The sequence below is a fragment of the Tinamus guttatus genome, unplaced genomic scaffold (genome assembly GCF_059628265.1).
Source record: "Tinamus guttatus ecotype Peru unplaced genomic scaffold, ASM5962826v1 Tinamus_guttatus_pri_ptg000118l, whole genome shotgun sequence".
NCBI lineage: Eukaryota > Metazoa > Chordata > Aves > Tinamiformes > Tinamidae > Tinamus > Tinamus guttatus.
This window is the reverse complement of record NW_028288652.1, coordinates 177,392-192,913: the sequence shown is the minus strand read 5'-3', so window position 1 is coordinate 192,913 and position 15,522 is coordinate 177,392. Positions and strand designations below refer to the sequence as shown.

General features: G+C 39.4%; 1 protein-coding gene across 1 annotated transcript in view; it reads left to right on the top strand.

Moving 5' to 3' along the window:
* The window catches only part of EFNB2 (ephrin B2), a 41,747-nt gene extending 28,850 nt beyond the window's left edge, over positions 1-12,897 (top strand). The window contains exons 3-5 of the mRNA XM_088521347.1: positions 8,677-8,769; positions 9,527-9,640; positions 11,251-12,897. Coding sequence (XP_088377473.1) covers positions 8,677-8,769; positions 9,527-9,640; positions 11,251-11,633 — 590 coding nt within the window. The 3' untranslated portion in view covers positions 11,634-12,897. The remainder of the gene's footprint in view (positions 1-8,676; positions 8,770-9,526; positions 9,641-11,250) is intronic.
* Positions 12,898-15,522: the final 2,625 nt, after the last annotated feature.

Below are 15,522 nucleotides of genomic sequence, written 5' to 3'. Positions count from 1 at the left end.
GAGGATTTACATATTCATCCCATTTGAGTTTCTTAGAATGAATCAAGATATGCTGATGTGATAGAAGAATAGAAAGAAGCTAAAACTCTTAACTTCAGTATTGGAAAGTATTGCAACTAAAAATCCCATAGTACTTAGCAAAATCAGGTCACTGAATTTTGCTTCAGGTTGCTTCTATTTCAGCAGTGCTCCCTCATTAAACTTTATTCTGCAGGTGTTTTAAAGTTCCAAATACAAACATAAGCATGCAGCAATCAAAACAGTACTTAACTTTGGATCATCTTTGCCAAGTGCACAGTCATCCAGTAGTATCATCATTGATCTAAGTACTAGGGTGCGAAACTCTGTGTTGCTGAAGGATTAGATGATGTAAATATCTTTTTGTGTTTTGCAATAAAAGCACACTTTTGTTGCGCCTGATGCAGGAGCAGGAGATGAAGGTATTCCTTTATTGAAGCAAACATGTGGAAAATTGCTCTAGATTGTTATAGTACAGAGCATCTCCCCTGAAAGGAAAGAGGTTCATCTATAGGGCAAGCTCTAACTGTGGCGCTCCGTTGGGGTTGCTCCTGGACTGTGTGGTCAAAGCAAATAACGTCATGTCCATCTAAACTGTTAAAACCATGAGAGTGGCACATTTTCTCATCTATAGTGTTATATTCCAAACTGTCACTAGGCATTAACTCAGTCACTGGTGAAGTCCTACCACCTAGAGATGAACTCTGCCTCAGAATGGTGTTTTCCACTTCACTGCTACTCGTATAGCAAATTACTGGGTCATTAATATCATTGCACGCAATTAGTGACAGCAGAATGAGCAGGGGGGTTGTTTTTTATTTAATATGAACTTTTGCCATAACCCTTTCTTATCCAAGTGCTGCATACAGAAACCAGAGAGATTTTCAAGGTAGATGAGCATCCTTGAAGAGCTGCATGGCGTTTGTGTGGTACAGAAAACATGTCCTCATTTAATGTTAAAGCTGCAGCTTTTGTTTCCAGCAAGGCTGCTCGTCATTAGCAACAATCAGTGTAACTTGAATGCTAACTAATTGTATTAGTTCTGTTCAGCTGAACTGTTAAGCAGAGCTCGCTGTGGTAGTGGGGAGAGATTTTTTTCCATCCATGAGAGGCTTCTGCCAGCAGTGTGCTGAGAGATGGGCTAAACTATGTGAAATATCTGTTCATGGTTGATGAAGTAAACTAGCTAGTAATCTGTTTTTGATGCATGCATTCTGATATATATTGAGTACCTCATAATTAGTGGGCTTACATCTGCCACAGTTACTTCAGCACTCACAAATATATAATTTGTTTATGTAAACTAGAAGCAGCCATGTGTGCAGTAGATCATTATCTGACATTTCTCGGAGTATGAGAAATATGCAACTGACATACTTTTATAAATGCTTAACTAAAACGAAAGACTTAGAGTGTCATTTGTAGCAATACAATACTGAGATTTTTGTTTTGTTTTGTAATCTTCCAATCAACTCTAAATCTTTCCAAAACAATTTTGAAAGGGATATTTGACAGCGGAGAGGGAGGATTTTGTTGTGAGTGGGTGGATGCTGTGGCCTTCCATAATGGATAATAATGTAGCAACTAGTTTGCTGTTTAGCATGCTTCAGCTATGGTATCCCTTAAACCAGAGAGAAAAATGGTGCTGCTTTCTGTTTTGTAGCGAGAGGCAGCAGCCTCCAGCTGATTCCGCCAGCTTTTTGGGTGCTTTCTGTGATTCTTAGTGTCTCTTATTCCCTTCGTGGAAAGGGAAGGCCTTTTTTACCGCCTATATCCTGTGTATCTGGAATTAGTAGAATCATTCTGCATGGAGGAAAGGGGGGAAAAATCACAAGAACTCTCTCCCTATTTTGTGCATCAGACTTGGGTGATCCTTCTTATTGGGATGACATGAGATGTGGAAAGCAGATTATGGATTTGCGAAGGCGTGCGTGGAATTAAACGGTTGGTGTACATGAGGTAGATACAAAGGTATCTTCCAGTACAGAACTGGTTGGCTCTGTGTTGTGGCCGTTCTCCATGTTGCATCCCAATAAAAGCATTAAAGAGCAGTAATATCTGTCCCTGTCTTGACACTTGATAATAAGAGGAGGATTATACAGAGAATTTTGTAAAGAACGCCATATCGCCAGTCACATCTCTAAGTGCAAGTCACATCATGAGCATTTGGAAAAGATACAGATTAGTGTTAGAGTAGTGGTTTAAAAAGTGAATCATAAAATTGCACTGCAGAGCCTTTGACTTTTTATAGATAAGAAGAAGCCTGTTTTTATTTTACTTTGTTTTCCTCTGGTTAGAGCCTGACTGAGCTACTTGTGTATTGCTGCTTACTTCCTCTGTAGAAAATAACTTGTTGAGATATGAATTCTGAGTCTTACAATGTAGAACATTAAAAAAAAAAAGAGAAATGTAAAAGAAAATGGAGGAATTCTTTCCACATAGAATTTCTGCTTTGTTTATAATTAGAGGAGAAAAGGATTGGCTTCAGGAGTATTTATAAACACTGCAGAAGCTTTATAAAGGAAAATTCTATATTAATATGAAAAAATGTGTGGATGAACTCTGAGAGAATGATGAGTTTCAGAAAGGGGTTTATGTTGCGCAGCCCCTCACAAAATCCTGCTTCCAGTTTAACTTAGCAAGTAGGGCAAATAAAAAAATAAATGAGTAGAAAAATTCAAAACGATTAGTAAACTTTTTTTATATATATACATATTTCGTCATTTTTTCATTATCATGCATTATAGATACCGTATTTATTGAGCAACCTAAGTAGTTTTTATTATTATTAAAGATTCTTTTTCTGTCTCTAAGATCCATAGAAACGTAAGCATGCCATTTTATTGTTGGAGCACAAAGAGTTACACGAAGGAAGTCTCCAAGCTGCAGATCGAAACAAAGGTATAGAGTGACAGTGCTCAGCGCAACCATTCAAAATGCAGTTTACACGTTCACAGGGCTGGTGTCGAAGTTTGGGATTGCTTATAGTTACATTTTGGAAGCCAATTTGCTAGAGAAGAAAAAAAAAAGAATGTTTCAGTGTCCATCTGAATGCTTGTAGCTACAGGCAAGTGTAAACCATTAGTTGCTTGTAGCTGAAATTGTATATTTTTTCTTCCCTTTAAACGTTCTGAAGCTCACCCAGTGCAGCGCTTGCCAACCTACCTGTACTTTGGTGAGTGTCCTGAAACTTTTTTTTTCAGTTGTCTCAGATCTCCCCACAGGTCTGGCATTGGTACTTAGTGGGAAAAAAAGAAAAGAATTTAATTTCAGTTAATTAAAACACTCCTTCTATTACCTCAGCTGCCTTGTTCTTCATCCCTGGCTAGTCTAGAAACAACCTTTGTGCTGTGATCTGTGATTTGTGGTTTATGAGTGTGTGATTTCTGGTGTTCTCAAACCTGTCCCATAAATTTAGATAATTTATGGGAAAGAAGAATTATTTATTTGGCACTTTACTAAGAAAGTAATTTAAAAGACCAAAAGTAGATGAAAGCAGTCAGAGCGCACACACACATGAAGTCTGGCAAAATAAGGTTTTATTAGTTAAAAAAAAGAACTAAAAGAACAGCAAAGCTTTGCATGCTCTTAGTAATCTTTTGACTGTATGTTAGATAAGTGCAGCATTAATTCTTACTAATGTTGAATCTAAAGCTTTCAGGGGTTTTTGTTACTGCTGTGTTTAGGGTTTTAATTTCAATGCATAGCAACAGCACAGCCGGGCAAAAGTGGAGATAGATTCGGTTAATTTATTTTATTTAGCTCTGATTTTTAGAAATCTACGTTGTGATGCTGGTTTCAAGCAGTGTTTCAGACAAAGATGGTGGATGCAGAGATTACTACTGCAAGAGAGTAGTGATCCTCCTCGAGGAAATCCATGGTTTCCTGCCTCCTTCCTTCCTTCTTCATGGATCCACACAAGTAGCAATTAATTCCTGAGGACTCCTTCAGTGATATATCTTTGATAAGATAGATAGTTAAGTGGCTATATCAAAAACCAATTTTGCCCTCGCTATCAGTCTGACATCACTCATTTGTTCCTATAGACTCTGAAACAGGAAAAGTGAAAGGGATGATCACAATTTCCCTCTTCAGGCACGTTGTCCGTTTCATATGTAAGCTCCAGAATTAAATTAGTTATGAAGCTGTGTTGGTTCAAAGGATATGACATTTAATTTGGCAGCTAGGTAGCGCTTTTCATAAACCTAAAACATGAAAGCCCGGCTAATAACTGTGACAAACGTAAAGGGCTGAAATTTTAGTCTACTGGTGTTTTAAGTAGTTGTGGTGGCGTTTTTTAATTTTGTAAGGTGCATTTCTAAGAGTGTAGGAAGTCGAATTTCTGTGGCTCTGCCTTCATTTCTAATCTCTTTGTGAATGAAAAGCTATATACAGGCACAAATCCAGCAGCTTAATTCTCCATCTGATTAGAGCAATGTTACCAATCCGATAGGTTGAAAACAGCCAAGATCCATGCAATGGCTTAGCCTCCTGGGAGGCAGAGTAATAACAATCAAATGAAGACATATTAAAATGTAATATTACTTCCTCTCCGTGGGGACTGTATAAGAATCATAGCCAGGAACTATTCTTGTCAGCTGATTCTGTTTCGCTTGCTGATTCCCTACCTCGGCATTTATGACTAATGCATTTCATACAATAAACAGAGCTTGTGAAGTTCTAAAAGCAAATGAATGTAAAAGACCATGCATTGATTTACATGATTTCCATATATGTATGTACGTATGCATATATATATATATATATATATTATTTTTTAAACAAGGGAAGACAGAACTGGCATTATATGCTTTGGTCTGAATAATTTCTTAACCTCTTATTGTGAGGCGATATCTGAACTGAAAATGTACATTAACTTCTCCAAAATAAGAATACAGCAGCAGACTGTCACCCCCTGATTTTGTAAGAAATCAGTTTTTCTGAAAGTTGAAAACCCAACCTTAATTTCCTTATAAAACGAGTCTGCTGTTGACTTCAAGAAATACAGACACCCACTATTAACACAGGGCTCAAACATTGTTTTTAACTTGCTCCTGAAATATGTATTGCTCATAATTTATTCTTATTTTGTCGAGAAATGTTAAAATTAACACAGATTCTATAGCCATTCCATGTGTTTGTTTATAAATATGGATGAAGCGTGGAGTGAATAATTTAGTGTGTATATTTGACTGCATTTAATAGAAGTTTTGCCATTGACTCCAGTGGAACAGCTCTCAGAAAATCAGAGCTACCTTTCCAACAAAAGATTAAAAAACGTTTTATTAGCTGATTAGCACCATCATACTTTCTCACAGTTTACTATATGTTGCCTGTATTACTATAAAGTGTGTGATGTTGGAACATGTAATACTCATGAACATCTTTGTATTAATCATTGATTATGTTTGGTAGTGTTAATATTTAAGTAGCATCTAAGAAAAGAGTCATATATTAGTAAATGCTTCTATCATAGAATCATAGAATGCTTAGGGTTGGAAGGGACCTCTAGAGATCATCTAGTCCAACCCCCATACTATATCCACATTCAGATCCTAAAATAAAAAAGAAAAAGATTTCTTTTTAGAGGTGGGGAATGGAAAGTTTTTCTTTTTAGAGTTGGGGAATGGAAACTCTAAAATTTATTCACGTAAACGCACCTGAGAGCAGCATTTCCCTTTAGGCATGATAAATTAGTGTTATGTTTCTGCATTTATACCCTAAACCCTAGCCATATCCTGAACAGATATGGTTAGTTATTTTTTAATATCATATCAATGTAAGCAGAACTCCAGGTACAGGGTTACTTTCCCGCAGAAGTGTGAGTGTAATGGAGGAGCTTGGATCATAGTGGGTATAATTTTCACTTGGAGATCAATATAGAAAGACAGCTGCAAGTGTTTGAGGTATATTTTATACTTGCTGCCTTGCTGACTTACGCACACTAAACTGTCAAGGAGTATTAGCAGCATAAAACTGTTTTCTCTGCTGTCCCAGATTACTTCTCTCTCTCTCCGTGCAGCTTTTTGAAAACTATGTGTTTAAAACTACCCACTTTCTTCCTGGTACACTAGGGATATGTGAGGTTACATTTTGATAGTCTTAATGAATTTTGAAAAATAATTTCCTCTAGTGGCCTTGGGTAATCGTCGGTTTAATTACAGGGAGAAGCCGAGATTGAAACTTTGCTTTGTCACTGAAACTCTCCTCTTTGAAAATTCTCCATTCCTCAGGATGTAGCGCGCTCCACTCTGAGCTATAACACAGGCTTTCAGAAAACCCCTTGAAGAACTGGGGAAAAGTGAATACTTCTGCAAATTCATTCATCTAACATCAAAGCCATGGGAGCATTCTTTTAGCAAGCGAGGCAGATTGAGCTCTTGTAGGCACACAACCAAAGTCATTGTACATGTGGGCCTTCATTTGCAGACTGTATTTGAAGTAATTTTGCATTCTTTTGGCCATCTAACTTTCTTATTCTCTGCTGAGGTCAGACTGCATCTTATTGTGCTCTCCCGCACTGCAGGTTAAATGGATAGGCTTTTAAAGAATAAAAAGGCATTGATGTTCAGAGGAATCAGCACTCGATTCAATTAAAATCAAGTAGAAGGTGTTTAAAGAGATGTGAACCCCCATAGCCGAGATTAAAAAACAAAGAATAACAACAAAGCAAGACAAAGTCAGTGTTTATTAGTTGCGCTTTCATCTGATGCTCAGCTTTGGTATTGCTATTTAATGCTTCTTTTTTCCCCCGTCCTTGTGCTGGTACATTGGCAAATAGGTCATAAAAAACACTTTCAGCAAAGACACATTTGATTTATGTCCAGAACTGGTTCTTAGTATTGATTTTTTTTTCCCTCTGGAAAAAAACAAAAGAAAACAAAACTATACGTCTCCATTATTTTCTGAGCCTGGCAATGCAGTGGCGCATTTCAGATCTGCTTTTATCTTAAATTACTCATTGTGCTTTTTTTTTTAATATATTTTTAAAAGTTGGGTTTTTTTTAAGTTTGAAAAAAAAAAAGAAAGAAGTTGTTTCTGGTCCTTCCATCCTCATGTTTCTCCAGTGGGGAGGGATACAAGAGGAGGAGCTGGGGGGGACCCAGTATAAGGAGAAAAAGCACTTGTAGGGGAAGAAGGCGCAATTTGGGAAGTTTGTGTGGTGGCTGTAATTTGAGGTAGTCACAAAAGAGGCAGGAGGGGAACAAAAACAAGCAGCAGATCAAAGGCTAGGAAGCGAGCGTCAGCGGTATGGGGCTTATATCTTTACAGCTAGAGAGAAGATTAGAGCAAGAAAAATACTGCCATGGGGCTAGGAAGACATTGTGAAGGAAAAAGGAAATATACAGCGCCCGCATTTGAAAGAAAATCCCCGAGGAAGGCGAGAGAGAGAAGGAAGAATTAAAAACAAAAATCTGAGCAGTGTGAGGCCCTTGTTGAGTTAGATCTCTAGCTGAAAGGAGAGAGGAAAGTGCTGGTTAAGCACTTCATCAGTGCTGGGGCAAGCTCTCTATCTCTCTTCATTTTCCTTTTTTTCCCCATTTGCTTTGTTTTTCGTTGGTGGCCTGGAAGGGGTGCGCGCTGGCCCTGCTGGTGTGCGAGCCTGGGCACGGGGCGAGCGGGGCCGAGGCGAAATGGAGCCGGCGGCCACACGCGATCCATGGGGGCAACAGTGGCACCGGAGCCGGGCCTCGTCCTTACGCTCTCACCAGGCCCCGTAGCACAACCAATGTGGGAAAAAAGTAATAAAAGCAAAGCTGTGTTCCCTAAAGAAAGGTGGAGCAAAGTGACCACGTCGCCACCGCATGCACCTAACCGAGGTGCCCGGCGTGGTTTTCCCAGGAGCAGGTTGGGTTGGGAGCCCGCAGCCGGCTCCGCGCTGCCGTGGCCTGGAGCGCAGGGCCCGGCGCGGGGGGACTCCGCGGTTCGGCCATCGCGGGGAGCCGTGCCCTGCACAGAGCCCTCCCTGCGGCGGCAGCTCGCCGTGGGTGGCATGGGGCTGTGCCTAGGTGAGCGCCCGCGACGTAAGCGTGGGGGAGAGCGCCCGGCTGCGCGCGTGAGCCCGGAGGTTTCTGTGGGAATAGAGCGTATTGCCCGCCCGCCCCCGCCAGTGCTCCTGAATGCTGAGAAAAGTGAGATTATACTTTAAAATATTAAATGGTTTTCCAATCAGCGTAGAATCTCAGCTTTCACCTGGGTCTTTTGTATGTGTTCGCTTCTTCCAGCAGGAGATTTGTAATAGAGGAAGCAGGTGGAACGTGGTGATTATAAAGATATGGCTGAATTTTCAGTGCTTTGCTCCTTTGAGCCTGCCAGGGCTTCCTTTTCAGCTGACTCCATCGCCTTTTAGGAGGGTGCTGTGTTTTTGTCCCAGCCAGTCAGCCAGTCAAATGTGCATAGAATGAAAAAGTTGCTGGGTAAATTTGAGACCTTGATAACACATTTCTCCATTTGTATATATTGTACGCCTTACCAGAGTATTCATTCCTTTGGCTTTCAACATTTTACATCTTTCCATAGGTCAACCTAAGCTACAAGAACAGATCTGGGTAGATTAAAAGAGTTTATGCTTTTAGACACTCATGTTCACATCACTTTGCCTGTTGATTTCCTGATTTTTATTTTATTTTATTTTGTTTTTATTTTTTTTTTAATCAGCAACATCAAATGGGTCTTTGGAGGGCCTGGATAACCAGGAGGGAGGGGTGTGCCAGACAAAAACCATGAAGATCCTCATGAAAGTTGGACAAGGTAAAGACCGTCTGCTGTTTCATGAAATCGCTTTGATCAGTCTCAGTATCCTTTTAGTTTTCAGGCTTCTTTTAATAGTGTAGAACAGAGAGCCAACGGAGCCTAGAGTGGTCATTCCTCCCTGATAGTCTGAAAGCGAAGCCTATTTTCTGTTCCTCAGCTACTGACAGATTTCTACAGGAGGAGGTTTAGTGTAATAAGATCTCTTCATTGGAGAGCTCCCTAGAAGGAAAGGTCACCTGGGAGTAACCTGTTTCAGTCATTTTTATTTTTATTTTAAAGACAAAAGCCGCAACTTCACTATTCAAAATTATTTAACATAAATGAAAGGAGGGAAGCTAATATTTCTATAGTTTGCTTGTTATAAATTCTATTTACAGAGACGTTTTTGTTCATTGTCCCTTTTCATATATAGATAACCTATTGTGCAGAAAGAAAGAATTATTCTTCTAAGTAGAAGTTGGTTTAGTAGTCAATCAACTTCCTCAGTTAAACTGAAATGTCATCTGCAAAGCTTTTCTTGCCAATTACAGGAATCCCTATAGTTTCTGCAGATGGCCTCACAATTTAAACCTCTGAAATAACTAATATAACCACTTTGCTTTAAAAGGAAAATTGCATTCTTATATCTCATAGTTCTTTGCGTAAAGGTTCTTCTGTTCAAAGCTATTCATGTCTCATGATAAATATAACCAGCTTATAAAGCTTAATATCATCAAACCTCTAAGTTGCAGTGAATCATTTTTCTTTCTCACAGATCCCAATTCTGCTGGGTTACCTCGGAATACGGATCCAACGAAACGCCCAGAGCAGGAAGCTGGTACCAATGGGAAAAGTTCCACGACGAGTCCATTTGTGAAGGATCATTCAGGTAGATACCGTGGCATTTTGGCCTGGGAAGTAACTCTGTCAGATTTCCTCCTTTGTTCCCAAGCACATTTTTATTTTTGCACTTAAATGTCATGTTTTCATACCGAGTTGAAGCAAAAATGACTTTAGAAGCTCGAGTGGGTAGTATCTAGGAGTTTTAAGTTTTGGCCACAGTTACTTTTCCCCCTCTTTCGCTTTGCAGTTGAAGTTAATTACATCTTATGAGAATATCACTCATTTACAGGAAAGTTTTTGGATAGGACATTCTTTAAGCAGCTTTACGATGGTAAGTGCTGCCTTACATTTAGTGCTCTGGCATCTGGCAGATGAAAGACTCTTTCCGTCTTTCTCTTCCCGTATGATACATTATCAAGTGGTTCTCGACAGCCGTTTATAAAGTTTATTTCAAGGCACCTGTAATGAATGCCCTGATCTTTTAACTGTTCACATAAAGACTACACATGAATGGCAGATCCTTCAATAAATTAAAATAGTTTTTCTTATAAATTAGTTTAGCAAGATAATCTGATGGTTCCAAACAAATGTTTTCAAGGTGAATTTTGCACATTAGATTAAAAAAAAAAAGCCTTTAAGACACGAAGTCTCTGGAAGAAAATTCTATGAATTGGAATGTTACAAAGGAAAAATTGCTGGGAGTTGATTTTGAGGTTCTCAAAAGTGACTTCAAGTTTTTCTTGCCATCATTTGTTACCAGGCTAATGAAACTTTGATGTGGCAGTTGTTGCGTGGGCTTCAGCAATTTTGTACTAAGGTTACAGTTGGAAAAGTTCATAGTTATGTGAACTTAGCATCTGTAGCACTACTCCTCTGGAAGTGAGCATCTAGAGAGGGGAGAGTTATTTCAAACTTTAAAGGGAGAAAGTGTCAAGTGAGCATTCATTTAATTCATGTGGCAAACTGATAATGTGAGTGACGGAGTCAAATACTGAGCGGGCTGTTGCACATGTGAGCCTCTCCCAGATTCCATGTATGTGTTTTTGGTTTCCTTTTTTATTTATTATTTTTAATAAATGTAAGTTAGGCAATGCATGCAGATAGAATATATATCATAACCATTTCCCCAGTCTCCCACACTGCCGCAAGCGCCTTTGTTTCATTTGCAAGCAAGAAGAGTCTGCACAAATAGGCACCGAGTGCTGTTTAACTTAAATCGATATCTAAAACATAAAATAGCGGAACTGCGTGACACTAACCAGTGCCAGCTGTCCTGCAGACTGTCATTTCGCTGCGTTGCTGCCCCCTTGCCGTCCCGCCTCACCCGTCCTGAGCTGGCTGGCATCTGTTCAAAGATGCGGTGTGCGTCAAAGGCTGCCCTGTCAGTGCCAGTCCCTGCTGCTGATGGATGATGATGTATGAAACAGTGTGGTTTGGGAGCAGCATAAAAGTGAGACCAGCAGACACACAGTCTTGTTTAATATTGATTGCTGACTACAGCTGTTTGCATTTAGCTATCTAACAGGGTAATTGGTTTGTCAAAGTTTAGCTGTCAGTTAATTCTTCCAGTCTTGCTTACTCTACACATTTTTTAAAAGTGTAAATTGGTTGCAGGATGGCAATAACTTTTATCTGTTGTATTTCCATTCTTTCTAGGATCTAGCGCAGATGGCAGTAAGGCTGGGCATTCCAGTATACTGGGTTCAGAGGTGGCCTTATTTGCAGGGATTGCGTCAGGGTGCATCATTTTCATCGTCATCATCATCACTTTGGTGGTTCTTTTATTGAAGTACCGGAGAAGACACAGGAAGCATTCCCCGCAGCACACTACAACTCTCTCACTTAGTACGTTAGCCACCCCAAAACGCAGTGGCAACAACAATGGTTCTGAGCCCAGTGACATTATCATTCCTCTAAGGACTGCAGACAGTGTCTTTTGCCCCCACTATGAAAAGGTCAGCGGCGACTATGGACATCCGGTGTATATAGTCCAAGAGATGCCTCCTCAGAGCCCAGCAAACATTTATTACAAGGTCTGAGAAACACAACACCAACTCTGTGGTACAGTTGAGTCATAGAGGAAACTTACTGGTCAAATGCTTTCTGTTGGGGTTTGTGATGATGCCTTGTGCGCTAGTATTGACTCAAGCACAGGGGAGAAAAGGCGACAGCTGTTTCTCCGAGAGCCAACTTGAGCTGGACAGCTTACCTAGTCTGTAGAATTCCTATCTCGGTGAATAAGTATTCACTAAAAGCTGGAAGACTTTAATGTAGAAGATACCCATTCTGATTGCTGTACTCTTGTTACATTCATCATCCTCAAAGCCATGTGCTGCAGGCATTCAGGCATGTACAAAAGCCAAGGGAAGATGGAGTGATCCATGGATGTTGATAGCTCTAGGCATCCTGGGAAGGTGCTCTAGGATATCAAGCTTGAAATGCAATCTTCTGACTTTTGTGTGTCTCTCTCGGTGCATACTGGATTTGTCACCCAGACCTTGGTGTCTAAGTAAGACTTTTAAAGTTCTCTTGCTTTTAGTCCGTCACTGTTCCATTTATTTCTGTTATCTGGGGCTCTGCCATCCTTCACGTAAGATTTCCTTTCACTCCACCTCCTGAATCACTAATGGAACATTAATGTCTGGAGATACGTGCTCCATCCATCTGCTACAGCAGCCTCAGTCGAATGGGTAATACATTTATAGAAATTGTGTTTGATAGTAGGGAGCCTTCCAGCCAAAAAGTTAGGCTGTCAACAAAGTCAGGAGCAGGACTGGGTGGTGGAGGGAAGGGCTGACTGCAGCAGCAGTTAATATTGCTGCCTCGAAAGTAGAAGCTGGGGAGAAGGAACCATTTAGGTAGCGCCGCACTTTGGCATGCTGAGTTTCAAGAGGCGAGTAGGAGACACAACCACACGCGCAGAGGATCAGGGCTGCACTTGAAGGCATTCGTGGTTATCAAATACCAGTGTGCAGAAAAAATAGCACCTTCGATACAGTAGAACAAAGGGGTATTGTTAGTAAATGAGCAAGCTTGGAGAGGACAAGACAGTAGTAGGCCACTGAGGATATATTAGGGCAGGGCTGTTGTGGTACTGGCAATAAAACATACAGCTTTGAAGCTGTAGCAAAAATGTAGTCTGCTTTGGATGACTTTTAAGCAGACTCAGCTGCTATACTGTCACATTATACTAAACACAGGGAGAGCATTTAAGAAAAGAGCAGAGAGCCAAATCTCACCCAGATGATTATAAGCCAATGGGTCAAACGAGCTATATTTCCATCACTGGAAAAGTTGTAAAAATACTTTCTCATCTCTAAAAATAAATCAGATTTTTTTTAAAAATTTTTTCTGACTGAGCCTTTTGACACTTTGGTTTATTGTAGTGCTGTCCCTGCACAGTGCGTGTAGGTACTGTAACTGACACAGCAGTTCATTGGTGCTCTGTTGCAAAGTTAAAGCACATATGGCAAACCTCTTGCAGTCCGTAAGAATAAAATAAATTATGACACTGAGATGGAGAAGGAAGATATGTCTTATTTATAATAGGTGTATAGAACACAAGGGATATAAAACGAGAGTTTTTCTTTCTTTCTTTTTTTCTTTCTTTCTTTCTTTCTTTCTTACTTTTTTGCTTTGTTTTATTTTTTACTAATATATATTTTGAGATTGCACAAAATCTACACCAGAAGATGTGAAATTCATTTGCGGCAATTGAATAGTCTTAACTTGTCATCATTTTATATACACACAACACACATACACACGTACACATATGTATATGTTTATGCACATTATTTTTTTTTAAAAAAAAGAAAACTGCTTCTGGGAAAAAAAGAAAAAAGACAAAACAACCATTCCAAAGTCACAAGAGCGTACACAAAAAGACTTAAAGCACTATAAAGGCACCCCATATAACAGTAAAGGAGGAAATAAAAGGCCCAGAGTATCAGAGAATCAGATGTTACTGCATTGCATATTTAACAGTGACAAGGTGTTCCGGCATTTGTTTTCTGTGTTTCATTTTCCCTTGCCTTATGGGCTGAAGTGTTCTCTAGATTTCATCAAGATTCTTAGAGGGGGGTTTCAGGTTAAAGTTTTCTCTTTAGCGTGGTTATTCCCCTAAAGCCCCTACCCTGGGGAGAGAAAAAAAAAAAATCCTACTTTTTATGTGCTATGCAAAATAGACATTTCTAACATAGTCATGTTACTATGGTAACACTTTGCTTTCTGATTTGGAAAGAAAATGTAGCAACAGCGTTTTGGGGTTCTCAGGCCTCTAGCAAGCACCTGCAAGCAAAAAAATAACGTAAAAACAAAACTGTCATAGAAATGATTACTCTCTCTGTTTCCTGAACCTGAAAATGATCTTGGGATGTTGGTCCAAAAGAGAGAAACAAAACAAAAAATCCCAACCGATGGTTCCGTGGAAGGTTACCATGGTGACTAACTACACCACATATGTAATTCTTTTCAACAACCCTTCCTTTCTGTGAATCCATCCATACAAGGTTCTCTTGTAAGTCATTAAGATTTTATTTGGGGGAGGGGGAGAAAGAGAAAATATGGGTTTACTGATTGTGATTTTTATTAAATCAAATCTACGCTTCATCAGTTGGCTACATTATACATTATGTACTAAACTGTGAAAAAAAAAAATCAGATGAATTGCTGAAGAGCAACCTGCAACCAATTGAAAAAAAAAATGTACTGTGCGTCTGTTTTGTGTCTGGTGCAGAATTATGACAATCTACCAACTGTTCCTTTATTTGACGTTGGTTCAGCTTTGAAAAGTTACTGTAAATGCCTTGCTTGTATGATCATCCCTAGTCACCCGACTCGGAATTTGCACCATCATGTCTAAGTGAAGATGCTGTAAATAGGTTCAGATTTACTGTATATGGATTTGGGGTGTTACAGTAGCCTTATTCGCCTTTTTAAATAATAAAAAATATACATGAAAACAAGACAAAAATGGCTTTTCTTAACCAGATTGTGTATATAGAGCAATGTTGGTTTTTTATAAAGTCTGAGCAAGATGTTTTGTATAAAATTTGAATTTTGCAATGTATTTAGCTACAGCTTGTTTAAAGGCAGTGTCATTCCCCTTTGCACTGTATTGAGGAAAAAAAATGGTATAAAAGGTTGCCAAATTGCCGCATATTTGTGCTGAAAGTGTGTACCATGAATATTTATTTAAGAATTTCTTTGTCCAGTTTGTAAGTAACACAGTATTATGCTTGAGTTATAAATAATTTCTTCTTTCTCTGTTTTTTTGTTTTGTTTTGTTTGTTTTTTTCTGATTTTGTTCTGTTTTTAAACTAGCTGGTCATAATTTTGAAATCTGCTTTAGTTCCACATTGCAATTAGCTCCCAGAAAATGAAAATTATGAAGATCACATTCCACGTCTGTTTCAAACTGAATTTGTTCTTAAAAAAATAAAATATTTTTTTCCTATGGAAGTCTTGCCTTCTAAGTATTTTATTCCTTTTTTTTTCCCCAAGCCATTCTTTTTCTTTTTTAAAAGATAAAGATAAATAAGAAGAATATCAAGCCTCCTTCCCTCCCTCTCTGCCTTCCTCTCTGCCTCCCTCCTTCCCTTACCTCTTTCTAGACCCTGATTGCTGGTGGTTTCTAAAGAAATAGAGCGCATTATAGTATGCTGGCTTCTGTAAACTGACTCGTTTTCCAGGCTTTCTGTCTTGTACCTCATCAGGTTGTAAAATCCACGTAGGGCTCTTACGCCCTTTGAGGTCAGTAGGCCTGTGGTGGCTGCAGTAGCCCAGCCAGCCAGCAGATGAGGCCCTGCAGGTCATGCTTGGAATTTTACAGAGATTTTACTGTAGGCAGAGCAAGAAAAACAAATAAACCTTTAGTGTTTGGGCCACTGTGGCTCTCCTTGCTGCTCCTGGGGAAAGGAAGTGGCC